This window comes from Eleginops maclovinus, chromosome 1 (assembly GCF_036324505.1).
Source record: "Eleginops maclovinus isolate JMC-PN-2008 ecotype Puerto Natales chromosome 1, JC_Emac_rtc_rv5, whole genome shotgun sequence".
Taxonomy (NCBI): domain Eukaryota; kingdom Metazoa; phylum Chordata; class Actinopteri; order Perciformes; family Eleginopidae; genus Eleginops; species Eleginops maclovinus.
The window spans coordinates 526,060-541,230 of NC_086349.1; the positions used below are offsets into that span (position 1 = coordinate 526,060).

Genomic DNA, 15,171 nt, shown 5'->3' on the forward strand with positions numbered 1-15,171 from the left:
AACTGTTGGGAAGAAAAGATCTTTGCTGATACCAAGGCAAAACATTATCATCATCATTTGGCCAAAACAGTCTTTTCAATTCACTTGAGTACCTTTTGTTGAAGATTATTACATCCCATGTTGTGTGTGAAGATGTCCCATGTTGTGTGTGTTACTGTGGTCCCAGGAGCTTAAGGGTGACAGGTTGTGTGTTGTTGTGTGATCAGGACATGTTGAAAAACACCCCTCAGTTGCACGCTGACCGGCTGCCGTTGCAGCTGGCCCTCACCGAGCTGGAGACTCTGGCCGAGAAGCTGAATGAGCAGAAGCGCCTGTCGGAGCAGGAGGCAGAGCTCCAGCAGCTCGCTCACAGTGTGGGCGACCGCACCCTCAACAAGGTGAGACATATGCATGTTTTATGTATCATATGTTATGTTACATTCACTAATGTCCACTGGTCAGTTGATGATGGGAGCAGAGGATAGGTGTCAGGTGGAGCAGAGCAGGTTGGACCCATGGTTCAAAAGATTTACAGCAAACAGCCCAGAACTCTCCCATCAAAGATCCAACAAACACCAACAGACAACCAGAACTGAAATACATGCAAGACTAACCACAGCTGGGGAGGGAAGGGGGAACACAAAGGCACCAGAAGACAATCAAGTAATCAGACAGGAGGGAGAACAGGGACAGGAATTAACAAGAGACATGACACAGGGGGTAATCACTTCAAAATAAAACAGGGAAACAGACAGATCATGACAATAAGACTAAAAGCCACGGAAAGACAAGTTTTGACATCCAATGCAACCATCTAGATTCAATTTGTCTTTATTTCAACAAGTCATTTGGAATTCATGAGCTTCGGATTGTTCCATTCAGCAGAAAGCAGGCTGTAAATGTTAATATACTCAAGTGTGTTGTGGATGGGAGAAACAGCGGAGTGATTTGTCCCTGCAGCGGCTGCAGGCGGGGGGCAGGCAGCTGCTGCACTGTGAGCTGCTCACTGAGAGGGTGTACGGGGACAAAGGGCAAGTCCTCAAGTCCAAGGAGAGAAAGCTGTTCCTGCTCAACGACATGCTGATCTGCGCCAACCTGAACCTGAAGTAAGCACATCCTCTCCAGGACACTTAGTCACAACGTTGTTGGTATTTACATGTTGCATTGTTTACTGGTTATAATTACAGTATGAATGTGGAAATAAGACCTTGCTGTTCGCATTATATTTGTATTGTGATACCATAGCCTTCTTTGTCACTCTCAAGAATGCATCTCAGCTGTGTGATGCTGAATAAATCCCAGGCGATGTCAGGAGGGTGGGGGGGCAGAGTAGGGAGAAGTATTCAGATCTTGTACTTGAGTAAAAGTAGAATTAGCAGAGTGTAGGAATACTCTGCTACAGTAAAAGTCCTGCATTCTAAATGTTCCTCCAGTAAAAGTAGAAAGTATTCTCATCAAAATGTACTTAAAGTAGCGACAGTAAAAGTAGTCATTGTTTGATTGGTCCATTTCAGAATAATATCTCTGATATGTTTTATAATTATTGATCATTAAAGTGTTCTCAGAGCTGGTAAAGGTGCAGCTAGTTTTAATGGCTTTGTATACTGCAGGGTAGCTGCTGGATTTACTCCAGGTGAACTAAAGTCTGATTTAAGGGTTGATTATATTTCACATCATTAATCCAGATCTGTAAAGTCACTAAAGGTATTTAATAAATGTAGCGGAGTAAAAGTACACCATTTACCTCTGAACTGTAGTGGAGTAGAAGTACCAAAGAAGCAAAACATTAAAATACTTGAGTGAAGTACAAGTCTCTCAAAATGATACTTAAGTACAGTATTTGAGTAAATCTACTTAGCGACTTAAACCCGCTGGTGGGGAGGGGTGCTGAGATTCAGTCAGATGAGACCTCAGGTTGAACACAGTGGCTGCTCTTTCCTGACCGTTATAATATGTCTGTCCACCAGGGGGCCCTCGGACATCAGCAGCCTGGTTCATGTTGGTCCTAAATACACGGTGAAGTGGTGCGCCCCTCTGCTGCACATTCAGGTGGTGGAGGTGGGACAGGACAGTGTCCTCACAGCAAGACAGCCCAGCTCCGGAACCATGGGTACAGATCAGATCTGTTGTTGCTGATTTGGTGCAGTATGTGTTTAGATGAAGCTGAGTATGACTCACTGTGTTCCAGGGAAAGTGTTCCTGGGCCCTCCCCGACTGTACCAGGAGCTACAGCAGCTGCAGCACGACCTGGCTGTGGTGGAGGAGGTGTCCCTGCTGGTGGGCACGCTCCATGGAACCTACCAGGTAACAACGTGCAGAGTCTCTGCTGACTCGATCTGCTCCATCACACGCCATCTCTGCTCCCTGACCACAGCAGGATTTACTTTATCACCTGGGTCTGTTAGGGAAGCCCTGTCTATTATTCATTTAACGGACAACCCTGATTAAGTGAGAGACTTAATGGATACTGAATGGCTAACCCAAGAACAAGCCATTTGGATGATAAACGGATTATTTTCCGTCATAATGTCAGTCAGTTTACGGCAGACGCAAATCATAACATCCCCTTTTCGGCAGCGCTACCCTGCCGTCTACTGCCTTCTGCTGTCCATAGTTAGACATGTTTGACACATTAAACACTATTGAATGAGCTAAACATGTATTAAATCATACATCACATTAATTTAAAACGCAACATTGTTACCACATATTTTGTGTGGGTCACAAAGGCTCTGAAAATATGACCTTTGATCGGATATTCACTGTGCCCTAGTATTAAAGGTTATTATACACACATAAAAACAAAGCCTCCCTTACAGAACATCACCTCCACTCTCTGTGTGTTTTCCTAACGTCCGTTTCCCCCCAGTAACTGATGAGGCCAACAGCAGCAGAGTTAGACTGGAGTGGTATTAAAGCAGAATCTTCCCTTTGACACAGTTAGGATGCTCTGCTCAGTATACGCTGCAGCTCATTTTTACTCCATCTTTCTCGGAGGATGTAATAAACTGTTGTGCTGTGTCTCTGTCAGAATCTCAACAGCACGGTGTCTCAGGACTGGAGCCTGGCTCTGCAGAGATTGCTGCGTCTGAAGGAGGAGGAGATCCAGAATGCCAACAGGTGCCGCCTGCGACTGTCTGTCCCCGGGAAACCTGACAGGTGAGGCTCTCTGCAGGACGCTGACTGCTGTGCAGGAGCAGAGTGTTGCTCAACATGTGGTTCATGTCCCCAGGTGTGGTCGTCGAGTGAGCATCATCTTAGTCTTCAACACCCCCAGCCCCCTCAGTAAGATATCCTGGGTCAACCGGTTGCACCTTGCCCAGATAGCTCAGAGTAAGTGTGTGTGTGTGTGTGTGTGTGTGTGTGTGTGTGTGTGTGTGTGTGTGTGTGTGTGTGTGTGTGTGTGTGTGTGTGTGTGTGTGTGTGTGTGTGTGTGTGTGTGTGTGTGTGTGTGTGTGTGTGTGACTGTGTGACTGTGTGTGTGTCTGATCATCATGCTTGAAATTGCAACTTATTTGTATTGAGCACACTCTTCAAACCGGTGACTGAATTAGTCTCTAAAAGTGTGTGTGTGTGTGTGTGTGTGTGTGTGTGTGTGTGTGTGTGTGTGTGTGTGTGTGTGTGTGTGTGTGTGTGTGTGTGTGTGTGTGTGTGTGTGTGTGTGTGTGTGTGTGTGTGTGTGTGTGTGTGTGTGTGTGTGTGTGTGTGTGTGTGTGTGTGTGCGCAGGACAGGACAACACTCCGGGCTGGGAATGTGAGGAAGAAGATGGGAAGACAAAGACTGCATTTAGCTGTCCCCTGCTGACCTGCAGACTTCCTGTCTTCTCCTCCAGAACACACACTCTGACGGTGAGAGCTGCGACTCAGTATGGATATACATTCCAAAGGTTTATTATTATTGTTAGGTGGGTTTCTGAGTGGATGTAGGTCACTGAGCGTATCCGCTGGCTGTCTGCTGCCTAAGCTGTTAACTGATATTTACAGACTCAGGAGGTTTGCAGCATTCAAGATGTAAATAAATTGTAGAAATACACACTGTGAAATAGCATTAGGAAGTTTCTGAGCAGAAATGTTAATAAACATATTTTTTTCAAACATTTCTTCTGGATTATCACTCTCTGTGTTTTGGTCATGGATCCCTCTCTAAAGCCAGTGTGCTGTGCCAATGTACATATCGGAATTTAATTATTCAATAATAAACATGAATTAAATTCAATTGAAAAAATTAATACATGTTGTAATATATCAAGGCCAATTTTATATGTGTACATACGTACTTATTTGCGGATTAGGTATCAACATTTATTTATTCCACCAGCTTTGATGTGAAAAAAGTCTTACTGTGTGTGTGTGTGTGTGTGTGTGTGTGTGTGTGTGTGTGTGTGTGTGTGTGTGTGTGTGTGTGTGTGTGTGTGTGTGTGTGTGTGTGTGTGTGTGTGTGTGTATATGTATATGTGTATGTGTGTGTGTGTGTGTGTGTGTGTAGGCAGCACTCCACAGTCCGTCTCAGTGCAGCCTGCTTGGCTCCTGCTCCGTCAGCACTGCATTACCACAGGGTTACCTCTGGGTAAGTTCGCCTGGTTGGCACACATATATATCTATACATATATATATATATATATATATACAGTGGGGCAAAAAAGTATTTAGTCAGCCACCAATTGTGCAAGTTCTCCAATTTAAAAAGATGAGAGAGGCCTGTAATTTTTATCATAGGTATACCTCAACTATGAGAGACAGAATGAGAAAAAAATATCCAGGAAATCACATTGTAGGATTTTTAAAGAATTTATTTTCAAATTATTGTGGAAAATAAGTATTTGGTCAATAACAAAAGTTCATCTCAATACTTTGTTATATACCCTTTGTTGGCAATGACAGAGGTCAAACGTTTTCTGTAAGTCTTCACAAGGTTTTCACACACTGTTGCTGGTATTTTGGCCCATTCCTCCATGCAGATCTCCTCTAAAGCAGTGATGTTTTGGGGCTGTCGCTGGGCAACACAGACTTTCAACTCCCTCCAATAATTTTCTATGGGGTTGAGATCTGGAGACTGGCTAGGCCACTCCAGGACCTTGAAATGCTTCTTACGAAGCCACTCCTTCGTTGCCCTGGCGGTGTGTTTGGGATCATTGTCATGCTGAAAGACCCAGCCACGCTTCATCTTCAGTGCCCTTGCTGATGGAAGGAGGTTTTCACTCAAAATCTCACGATACATGGCCCCATTCATTCTTTCCTTTACACGGATCAGTCGTCCTGGTCCCTTTGCAGAAAAACAGCCCCAAAGCACGATGTTTCCACCCCCATGCTTCACAGTAGGTATGGTGTTCTTTGGATGCAACTCTGCATTCTTTCTCCTCCAAACACGACGAGTTGAGTTTTGACCAAAAAGTTCTATTTTGGTTTCATCTGACCATATGACATTCTCCCAATCCTCTTCTGGATCATCCAAATGCCCTCTAGCAAACTTCAGACGGGCCTGGACATGTACTGGCTTAAGCAGGGGGACACGTCTGGAACTGCAGGATTTAAGTCCCTGGCGGGACTTAAATCCTGGCGTAGTGTGTTACTGATGGTAGCCTCTGTTACTTTGGTCCCAGCTCTCTGCAGGTCATTCACTAGGTCCCCCCGTGTGGTTCTGGGATTTTTGCTCACCGTTCTTGTGATCATTTTGACCCCACGGGGTGAGATATTGCGTGGAGCCCCAGATCGAGGGAGATTAGCAGTGGTCTTGTATGTCTTCCATTTTCTAATAATTGCTCCCACAGTTGATTTCTTCACACCAAGCTGCTTACCTATTGCAGATTCAGTTTTCCCAGCCTGGTGCAGGTCTACAATTGTGTCTCTGGTCTCCTTTGACAGCTCTTTGGTCTTGGCCATAGTGGAGTTTGGAGTATGACTGTTTGAGGTTGTGGACAGGTGTCTTTTATACTGATAACGAGTTCAAAAAGGTGCCATTAATACAGGTAACGAGTGGAGGACAGAGGAGCCTCTTAAAGAAGAAGTTACAGGTCTGTGAGAGCCAGAAATCTTGCTTGTTTGTAGGTGACCAAATACTTATTTTACCGAGGAATTTACCAATAAATTCATTAAAAATCCTACAATGTGATTTCCTGGATTTTTTTTCTCATTCTGTCTCTCATAGTTGAAGTGTACCTATGATAAAAATTACAGGCCTCTCTCATCTTTTTAAATGGGAGAACTTGCACAATTGGTGGCTGACTAAATACTTTTTTGCCCCACTGTATATGAACAAACAGTATATATGTAGGTTTTTTTTGTTGTTGTTTTTTTTGCTTTGTTGTTTGATGTTTACTTCTAACATGTTGGTACCAACATTTTTCACTTTAACATAATATCCTTTAGATAATTTGGTTTCTAGGAGTGATGACCACAAATGAAATACATAAATCAATTTAAGATAAGATAAGAGGTACTTTATTGATCCCAAACTGGGACATTTTTGCATTGGCTTACACATTATTAGAAATGAAAAAGAGTAGAAATAAACAATTCAAACAAAATATAAACATCACAAATAGATATAGAAATAAACAAACATTAGAGAGTATAAAGGAGATATACAGTTGAGTGCAAGGAGTGGAATATTAAATTAAATATAAATGTAAAATGTACAGTGTGAATGTTATATGTCCTGTTAAGCAAACAGAGATGTATCGACAGTGGATAAAGATGTGTAAGGTGATTTTATTCTTGAAGGCAACGTGTCTCTGAAGGATCCTCGTTGTGGACCCGTTGGGCTCTCTGTTATTAACCATGTATACATGCTTGTGTCTCTGATGGAGTTCAGGTTGCGGGTGGAGGAGGTGGCTTGGACCAGGTGGAGATCTTCTCCCTGAACCGTGCGTCTCCTCGCCTGGTTAAGAGCGTCCCGCTGAGGGCCCCGGTTCTCTGTCTAGAGTACGTGAAGGAGCCATGTCCCCGCCCAGAGGGGGCCCCCACTACAGCCGCCACAGGAAACATTATCTGTGTGGGCCTGCAGGACGGCAGGTCAGTGCTGGGGTTCAGAGCCCAGATACTTCAGTCAGTTATTCACAGGCTTCGTATTATTATTATCTCCACAACATACTGGCCGGTGTGGGCCGAGGATCAAGAAGAAACCAGAGACGTGGAATCGGCTGCAGCCAGACAGGATTCATTCAGTTCTTATACTCAGTACTGGTCTTCAATACAAATCCTCACTATGTGTGTTCTGCTCTTCTTTTATAGCCTGATAATAGCTCTATTTATATTCCCTTTCTTAACACAGTACCTGCTCTCCTCTTACAGTTTGTTTTGATTCCACAGTTGTGTTGTGGGGCAGTGTGGGTAACGTTTCTCAATCCCTTTGACATCTGCCATTAATACACAAATACTTATTTTTTTCTATTCCAACCTCAAGAGGTGAACACAGACATGAGGCCGGTGTTTCAGATGGACGTCTCTCATCCTGTGTTTGACTGTGCCTCCTGTTTCTGCAGCGTCTCGGTGTACAGCAGCGTCGACACAGCGGTGCAGTGCCTGCTGACCCTCTTCACCCCTGACCGCTGTCCTGTCCGCTGCCTCACACACACGCCGGCTCTCCTCTTCGCCGGACTGGCTAATGGCAGAGTGGCAGTGTACCGCAGGAACAGTGGGGGTGAGTGCTTCCTGTCCTGATGCTGCTGCATATCTGCAGAACCTGCCGGAGCGCAGGGTCTGAATCTTTGTTCCCCTTTAGAGAGACTGTGGGACGTGGACTCTTGCCGGCTGCTGTCTCTGGGCTGCCCCCCTGTCTGCGCCCTGCTCACACTGGAATACACGGTTTGGGCCAGCTGTGCCAACCAGGTTTCTGTGATCCACGGAACCAGCCTCCACACACAGGTAGTCACAGGGGACACTCTGTATACAGCTCTGGAAAAAATGAAGAGACCCCTGCAGCAATATCAGTTTCTCTGGTTTTACTATTCATAGGTATGTCTTTGAGTTAAATGTTGTTTTTTATTTTTATTGTATTCTATAAACTACTGACAACATTTCTCTGTGTTGGAATTCAACAGACACTGGAATGGCTGCCATACATGTAGAGATACAGATTTAAGAAACATGTGGAGTGGTCTGTTAATTTTTTCTGGAGCTGTAACAGTTTCCATGATGAAGAGTGTTGGTCTTGGATTAATGGTGTTCCCCATTGGTCAACATCAAAACTGAAAAGACATTGGGAAATATTACTTCTGGGAGTGCAGTATAAAGGGATATCTCTTTATAGCTAGTATGACTAGGGGAATGCATACAGCATGTAAAACATTTGGGAATACCCCCTAAAGCCCAAGCTGTGGGCTAGCTGCACAGAGCAGCCTGTATGTCCTGTAGCGGCACAGCCCGGCCACATACAGTATGTGATGGGTGTAGATTAGAACCTGAACCAGATTTCTGGCTGCACGCCTCCAGCCTCTTTCTGGAACAACATGCCACACCTGCCAACCAGGGCAGGATTAGCCTGTGCTCTAATAAAGCTGCGGTGCCCTATAGAGAAACTGTGGTTGGCCTAACCCATGAAGACTATTTGAGCTGTGTAGTTATTGATAAGCTGTGCGGTCCTTTCAAATAGACCGTGTTTTTAAAATGCTCATTCAAATGATGCCACCAGGGTTAAAAACAAGTATCTCCAAGGCACACCTTGATAATTATTAGGATAAATAAACAAGTATGAAATCATTCCAATGTATACTGTAGGACATTAAACCAAAAATATCATTTAAAACGGGAGTGATTAGTAAAACATGCATAAATAAAAACATTTAGCTAGGTAAAATAAGATAAACTTTAAACGTGTTGAAAGCTAAAACTAGTCTTTACTGATGCTTCCCAGGAGGGGGAGAGAGAGAGGGGAGAGAGACGGGCTCCAAGACAGATTCAGGAACCCAAACACACAAGTATAAATGAACAACAAAAATAAAACAAGTTACTTTTATTTGTTATTGGCTATGGTATGTTATTGGTTATGTTCATATACTTTTTGGATCATTAAAATGTAAGCAGATCTTTTTCATATAGTGTTTAAAGTTTTACCCACAAGGTCTACACCAGATTGAAGCGTTATACTTCCAAATGCTCAAATTGTTCTCCCCAGGGGGGCAGACCCACAGTTGCTGTATACCTTGTAGGTTCATGTTAAAAGGCTTTTTCTAAGTGGACCTAAGGCACTGCTGCAACCTTAACTCTAGCTTTACCGAGTGCTGGACACATTCCAGTTCATGTCTGCTCTCAGATAAACAGCCAATGTGCCTGAACCTAGAGTCACTTCCTATGTGTTGCCACATTAGTAAAACTGGCTTTAAATCATATTCATTGTGGATTCAATGATTATTCAGAATGATCCCAGTCAGGCACTTATGAAATAGTAATGACAGGCTTTCAGGTTGATAAAGAACAGACTGATTGACCAACAACATGATGAAATGAAGTGTGGAAACCAATACCGTTCTGCCACATGTTGGGAGTGGGAATAGATTCATTGTCTGCCTCTGGGGATAACAACATACAAAGTTGGCACAAAAAGGATTAAACATTAAATGTTTGTGTGATATTTGAGCCCCTCTATCCTTTCCTCTCAGAGTTTCAGAGCCCACTCTGATGCAGGCCGTAGTGTCAGCCATATGACTCGCTCAGGTGGGGGGGTGTGGATGGCCTTCACCCAGGGCTCGTCTATCCACCTGTTTCACACAGAGACCCTGGAACATCTACAGGAAGTCAACATCTCCACCCGCAACGCCCATCTGACATCAGGCAAGGCTCGCTACAGCCAGGTGGACAGGCAGACAGGCTGACTTTATGTCTGCTTCCTGTCCTCTCAGGAGGAAGCAGACAGAGAATCTGACTGTCTGTCTAATGTTTCTTTTTCACACCATTTCATCTCATGCTTACAACTAAAATAAGTCCTATTAGCATGCTGCAGCTCAGCATTAGAGCCAGGGGCTTCACAGAGGTGAACAGGGAGTGAGTGAGTGAAAGAGCAAGAATCTGATAAATCATTTTAGTGACTTTTGTACACTTGATGTCGTCATGTTTATGTATTTTAAAAATAATATCAAAAAAAGACACTAAAAAGCAATGATAAGACCAGAGGTAGCAACCATGGTAATGCACTGCAATGATTCAATATCAAAGTATATCAGTATGCAGGTAACCCACCAGCTGCTGAGTGTGTGTGAGGGTCCTGGATGAGAGGACAGTACTGTGTCAGCAGGAATGGTTGTCATGTTATTGGGCGATGTGTGTTTATCTTCCAGGTGAAGTGTGTGTCTCTAGCTTGCTGATCTGCCAGGGCCTGCTATGGGTGGGGACCAGCCAGGGTGTCATCCTCACCTTCCCTGTCCCCACCCTGGAGGGCATCCCTAAGATCACAGGTCACGCACACGCGCACACACACACACACACACACACACACACACACACACACACACACACACACACACACACACACACACACACACACACACACACACACACACACACACACACACACACACACACACACACACACACAGGGGACAGACAGATGTCAGATGTGACACCTCAAAACTCTTTTACAACACAAGCCAGCATTCACCCATTCACACACACACATTCTTACACTGCGGAAACTACCATACACGCTGCCCCCCCAAGTAACATTGAGAACTGTTGACTCCCCAGGTAAGGGGATGATGTCTCTGAACGCTCACTGTGGTCCGGTGGACTTCCTGGTGGCTACGTCCAGCACTCTGGCCTCCGACTTGCTCAGGCGGAACTCCATCCTCAACGGTTGCGAGGAGGGTGTCAACGGAGAAGGGGGGGGAGATAGAGGGGACGAGGGAGGAGATGAAGGAAGACAAAGGTTGCAGCAGAGCAGCTCCTCCCAGAACTCAGAAGCTCCGTCACCCAGGGAGGAGAAGCCGCGCCTCCTGCTGCAGTACCGGCTCCACTCCACCTGCCAGCTGCCTGGGAGGCTGCTGACAGCACAGCCCGACCGGGGGAACCACTGCCCCCCCCCAGACTCCCCAGAGCACAGTCCAGAGGATGGCTCTATCTATGAAGTGAGTGAGGATCCTGATGTGTGGGTGAGGGGGCGGCCCATGGAGCGGGGAAAGGAGGGAGAGGCCAGGCGCAGCAAAGTCACCTCAACAGCCGTCTTCTCCGGCGGCAGAGGGGCCCGCAGGATGGGACCGGGGGCCCCCCCCTGTTCAGACACTGAGAACACTCTGCTGCTGTGGCAGCTCCCGCTCACTCTCGGCCAATGACAGAGCAGAGTCACTAGCTGCACCTTTACCAGCTTTGAGAACAATTTAATGATCAATAATTATAAAACCAGAGATATTATTCTGAAATGGACCAATCAAACAATGACTACTTTTACTGTCGCTACTTTAAGTACAAGATCTGAGTACTTCTACTTTTACTCAAGTACAAGGCCTGGGTACTTCTACTTTTACTCAAGTACAAGATCTGAGTACTTCTAAACCCTCTGGCGTGCAGCTTCCTGAGGTCTTTGATGATTTTAGTTGGCTCTGACAGCCGATTAGGAACACAAAGCACAATCCCTGAACTAAGGCAGGAGAATGGAAAAGTAATAAGGAAGTGAAGTACAGCGGATGGACAATAACAAAGTGTTTGTCAGATATTGTTAAATTTCATTTTTGCTGAAAACGTGTGTTTTTATTTATTTTGGAAAATGAGGATAAGAAAGCAACCGGTTACAATTATAATCGTAATATTATTATTACTGTGATAATCTTTAGAAAGGCTGTCAGGTCACGTGGACTCTGGGAGGTTTCCTTTATTTTGGGACAGTTTTGGAAGTCTGGAGCCTCAAAACCTCAAACTGCACTTAAAGCCACATGAGTTCAGTGTTTACATCTAATGTTGTTATTTGCAATTTAAGCAAAACACATGTTGATTTTTCTAGAAAGGAAACCAAATTAGTTTGTCGGCCTATTGCTTCTATTAGAGCACATTATTTTGTATTACATAACTCAGTTCATTAAGGGGATTATCAGTAAAATAATGGATTGCTGAACTAATCTGTAGCTGCAGATTTCCTAAACACTGCAGAGAAGGGCTGGGCGGATGGATACACTGCCAAAACATAGTCCCCAGTGTTTAAGTTGACGATTAAATGTAGAGCGTGTTGTTTTAACATTTCTATTGGTCATTATGTGGTGTGTTCAGTGGCTGAATGTCTTGCTTTGCTGCAAGCTGATCACTTCTGCTTGTTGGAGTTGCTCTTTTATTCCTAACAACATTGACTCCACTATTAGAATCAACACTTTTTGTACGATGAACAAACATTTTCTTCAAAGGTTTACAGCAACACAATGCAGCTCTCCTAACAGTGAAGCGTTTATTGTGAACTTGTGAATACACTTCTATTCAGTGTCCATCTTTTCATCTATAGTTTAATAGTCATAACAGAGTGCATGTACATGTGAATAATAATGCTAAGACAGGCAAATTCATATGTCGCTTTCACAAGCATTTGTTTACTTTTTTGTAATATAGAGCAACTTTGGTACTTACAGTGGTTTTTGAGCTCTGCCCTGTGCTGAAACACATGTTCGGGTCATTGTGGGGAAACTCCACTAAAAGTTTTGTATTTGGAGTTAAGTGGTGTAATATAAAGCTATAGTAAAATAGAGAATAAAGCTTAGATTTTGGATACATACATTTATCAATAGTTTGACTCTGTGTCTTTGTAGAGATATGGCCCTACAATATATCGTTCAAATATAGCATAATAGGAGACTTTTAGAGCATATTGAATTATCAAGCATAATTAACCTATATTTGATTGATTTTACTAACTTATAACTTATCTTATGAGACGACTCACCTCACCGCTAGTGACGGGCCCATCTTTCGTATATATTTCTGTATGTGGCCCCTCGGTTAAAAAAAGTTTGAACACCCCTGGTCTAAGCTTATCAGGCGATGTGTATTTGTGTAATGAGGAAGGGTGTGGCCTAAGGAGATCAACACCCAAATTTATTGAACTGACTTTTGAAAAGTCAAACATTATTAAAAGTCTTTCAGAGGGAGGCAGCACTTTTGAAATTGCTAAGATATTCAGAATCAGAATCAGAAATTCTTTATTAGTTCCAAAGCAGGGACATTTACATTTGTTACAGCAAAGGTGGCAGAGCAGGTAAAAAGCTCCACAGTCCGTATGTGTGGGGATCTACCAGGGGCCGTGCTGGTTGTAAAGTCTGACAACTGGCTCTGATCATTGGGACATGATCACAGAACCTTCAAACGTGTTGTTGCAAATAGTCAACAGGGTGGCAATAAACGTTTTGAGAAAAAAACATTAAAATTAAGCGCCAAAGATCTGAGAAGAATCAAACGTGAAGCTACCAGGAAGCCATTATCCTCCAGTGCTGTCATATTCCAGAACTGCGACCTACCTGCAGGTCCCAGAAGGACGAGGTGTTCAGAGCTCAGAGACAGGGCCAAGGTAAAGGAGGCTGAAACTGGACAACCACTGAACAAGACACATCAAGACTGGGCCAAGAAATATCTGAAGACAGATTTTCAAAGGTTTCATGGACTGATTAGATGAGGGACTCTTGACCGACCAGATGGAGGAGCCCGGGGCTGGAGCGGTAACGGGCACATACAGTGGGGCAAAAAAGGAATTTAGTCAGCCACCAATTGTGCAAGTTCTCCCATTTAAAAAGATGAGAGAGGCCTGTTTTTATCATAGGTATACCTCAACTATGAGAGACAGAATGAGAAAAAAAAATCCAGGAAATCACATTGTAGGATTTTTAATGAATTCATTTTCCAATTATTGTGGAAAATAAGTATTTGGTCAATAACAAAAGTTCATCTCAATACTTTGTTATATACCCTTTGTTGGCAATGACAGAGGTCAAACGTTTTCTGTAAGTCTTCACAAGGTTTTCACACACTGTTGCTGGTATTTTGGCCCATTCCTCCATGCAGATCTCCTCTAAAGCAGTGATGTTTTGGGGCTGTCGCTGGTCAACACGGACTTTCAACTCCCTCCAAAGATTTTCTATGGGGTTGAGATCTGGAGACTGGCTAGGCCACTCCAGGACCTTGAAATGCTTCTTACGGAGCCACTCCTTCGTTGCCCTGGCGGTGTGTTTGGGATCATTGTCATGCTGAAAGACCCAGCCACGCTTCATCTTCAGTGCCCTTGCTGATGGAAGAAGGTTTTCACTCAAAACCTCACGATACATGGCCCCATTCATTCTTTCCATTACACGGATCAGTCGTCCTGGTCCCTTTGCAGAAAAACAGCCCCAAAGCATGATGTTTCCACCCCCATGCTTCACAGTAGGTATGGTGTTCTTTGGATGCAACTCTGCATTCTTTCTCCTCCAAACACGACGAGTTGAGTTTTTACCAAAAAGTTCTATTTTGGTTTCATCTGACCATATGACATTCTCCCAATCCTCTTCTGGATCATCCAAATGCCCTCTAGCAACCTTCAGACGGGCCTGGACATGTACTGGCTTAAGCAGGGGGACACGTCTGGAACTGCAGGATTTAAGTCCCTGGCGGCGTAGTGTGTTACTGATGGTAGCCTCTCTTACTTTGGTCCCAGCTCTCTGCAGGTCATTCACTAGGTCCCCCCGTGTGGTTCTGGGATTTTTGCTCACCGTTCTTGTGATCATTTTGACCCCATGGGGTGAGATCTTGCATGGAGCCCCAGATCGAGGGAGATTAGCAGTGGTCTTGTATGTCTTCCATTTTCTAATAATTGCTCCCACAGTTGATTTCTTCACACCAAGCTGCTTACCTATTGCAGATTCAGTTTTCCCAGCCTGATGCAGGTCTACAATTTTGTCTCTGGTCTCCTTTGACAGCTCTTTGGTCTTGGCCATAGTGGAGTTTGGAGTATGACTGTTTGAGGTTGTGGACAGGTGTCTTTTATACTGATAACAAGTTCAAAAAGGTGCCATTAATACAGGTAACGAGTGGAGGACAGAGGAGCCTCTTAAAGAAGAAGTTACAGGTCTGTGAGAGCCAGAAATCTTGCTTGTTTGTAGGTGACCAAATACTTATTTTACCGAGGAATTTACCAATTAATTCATTAAAAATCCTACAATGTGATTTCCTGGATTGTTTCCCCCATTCTGTCTCTCATAGTTGAAGTGTACCTATGATGAAAATTACAGGCATCTCTCATCTTTTTAAATGGGAGAA

General features: G+C 44.1%; 1 protein-coding gene across 1 annotated transcript in view; it reads left to right on the top strand.

The window, feature by feature from the left end:
- LOC134864938 (rho guanine nucleotide exchange factor 10-like protein) overlaps nt 1-13,615 on the top strand; it is a 34,406-nt gene extending 20,791 nt beyond the window's left edge. Inside the window, exons 15-28 of the mRNA XM_063884322.1 lie at nt 207-377; nt 940-1,085; nt 1,947-2,089; nt 2,168-2,283; nt 3,011-3,138; nt 3,212-3,312; nt 3,707-3,828; nt 4,466-4,546; nt 6,791-6,990; nt 7,461-7,618; nt 7,700-7,842; nt 9,576-9,747; nt 10,251-10,367; nt 10,657-13,615. Coding sequence (XP_063740392.1) covers nt 207-377; nt 940-1,085; nt 1,947-2,089; nt 2,168-2,283; nt 3,011-3,138; nt 3,212-3,312; nt 3,707-3,828; nt 4,466-4,546; nt 6,791-6,990; nt 7,461-7,618; nt 7,700-7,842; nt 9,576-9,747; nt 10,251-10,367; nt 10,657-11,240 — 2,382 coding nt within the window. The 3' untranslated portion in view covers nt 11,241-13,615. The remainder of the gene's footprint in view (nt 1-206; nt 378-939; nt 1,086-1,946; nt 2,090-2,167; nt 2,284-3,010; nt 3,139-3,211; nt 3,313-3,706; nt 3,829-4,465; nt 4,547-6,790; nt 6,991-7,460; nt 7,619-7,699; nt 7,843-9,575; nt 9,748-10,250; nt 10,368-10,656) is intronic.
- The last annotated feature ends 1,556 nt before the right edge of the window (nt 13,616-15,171 follow it).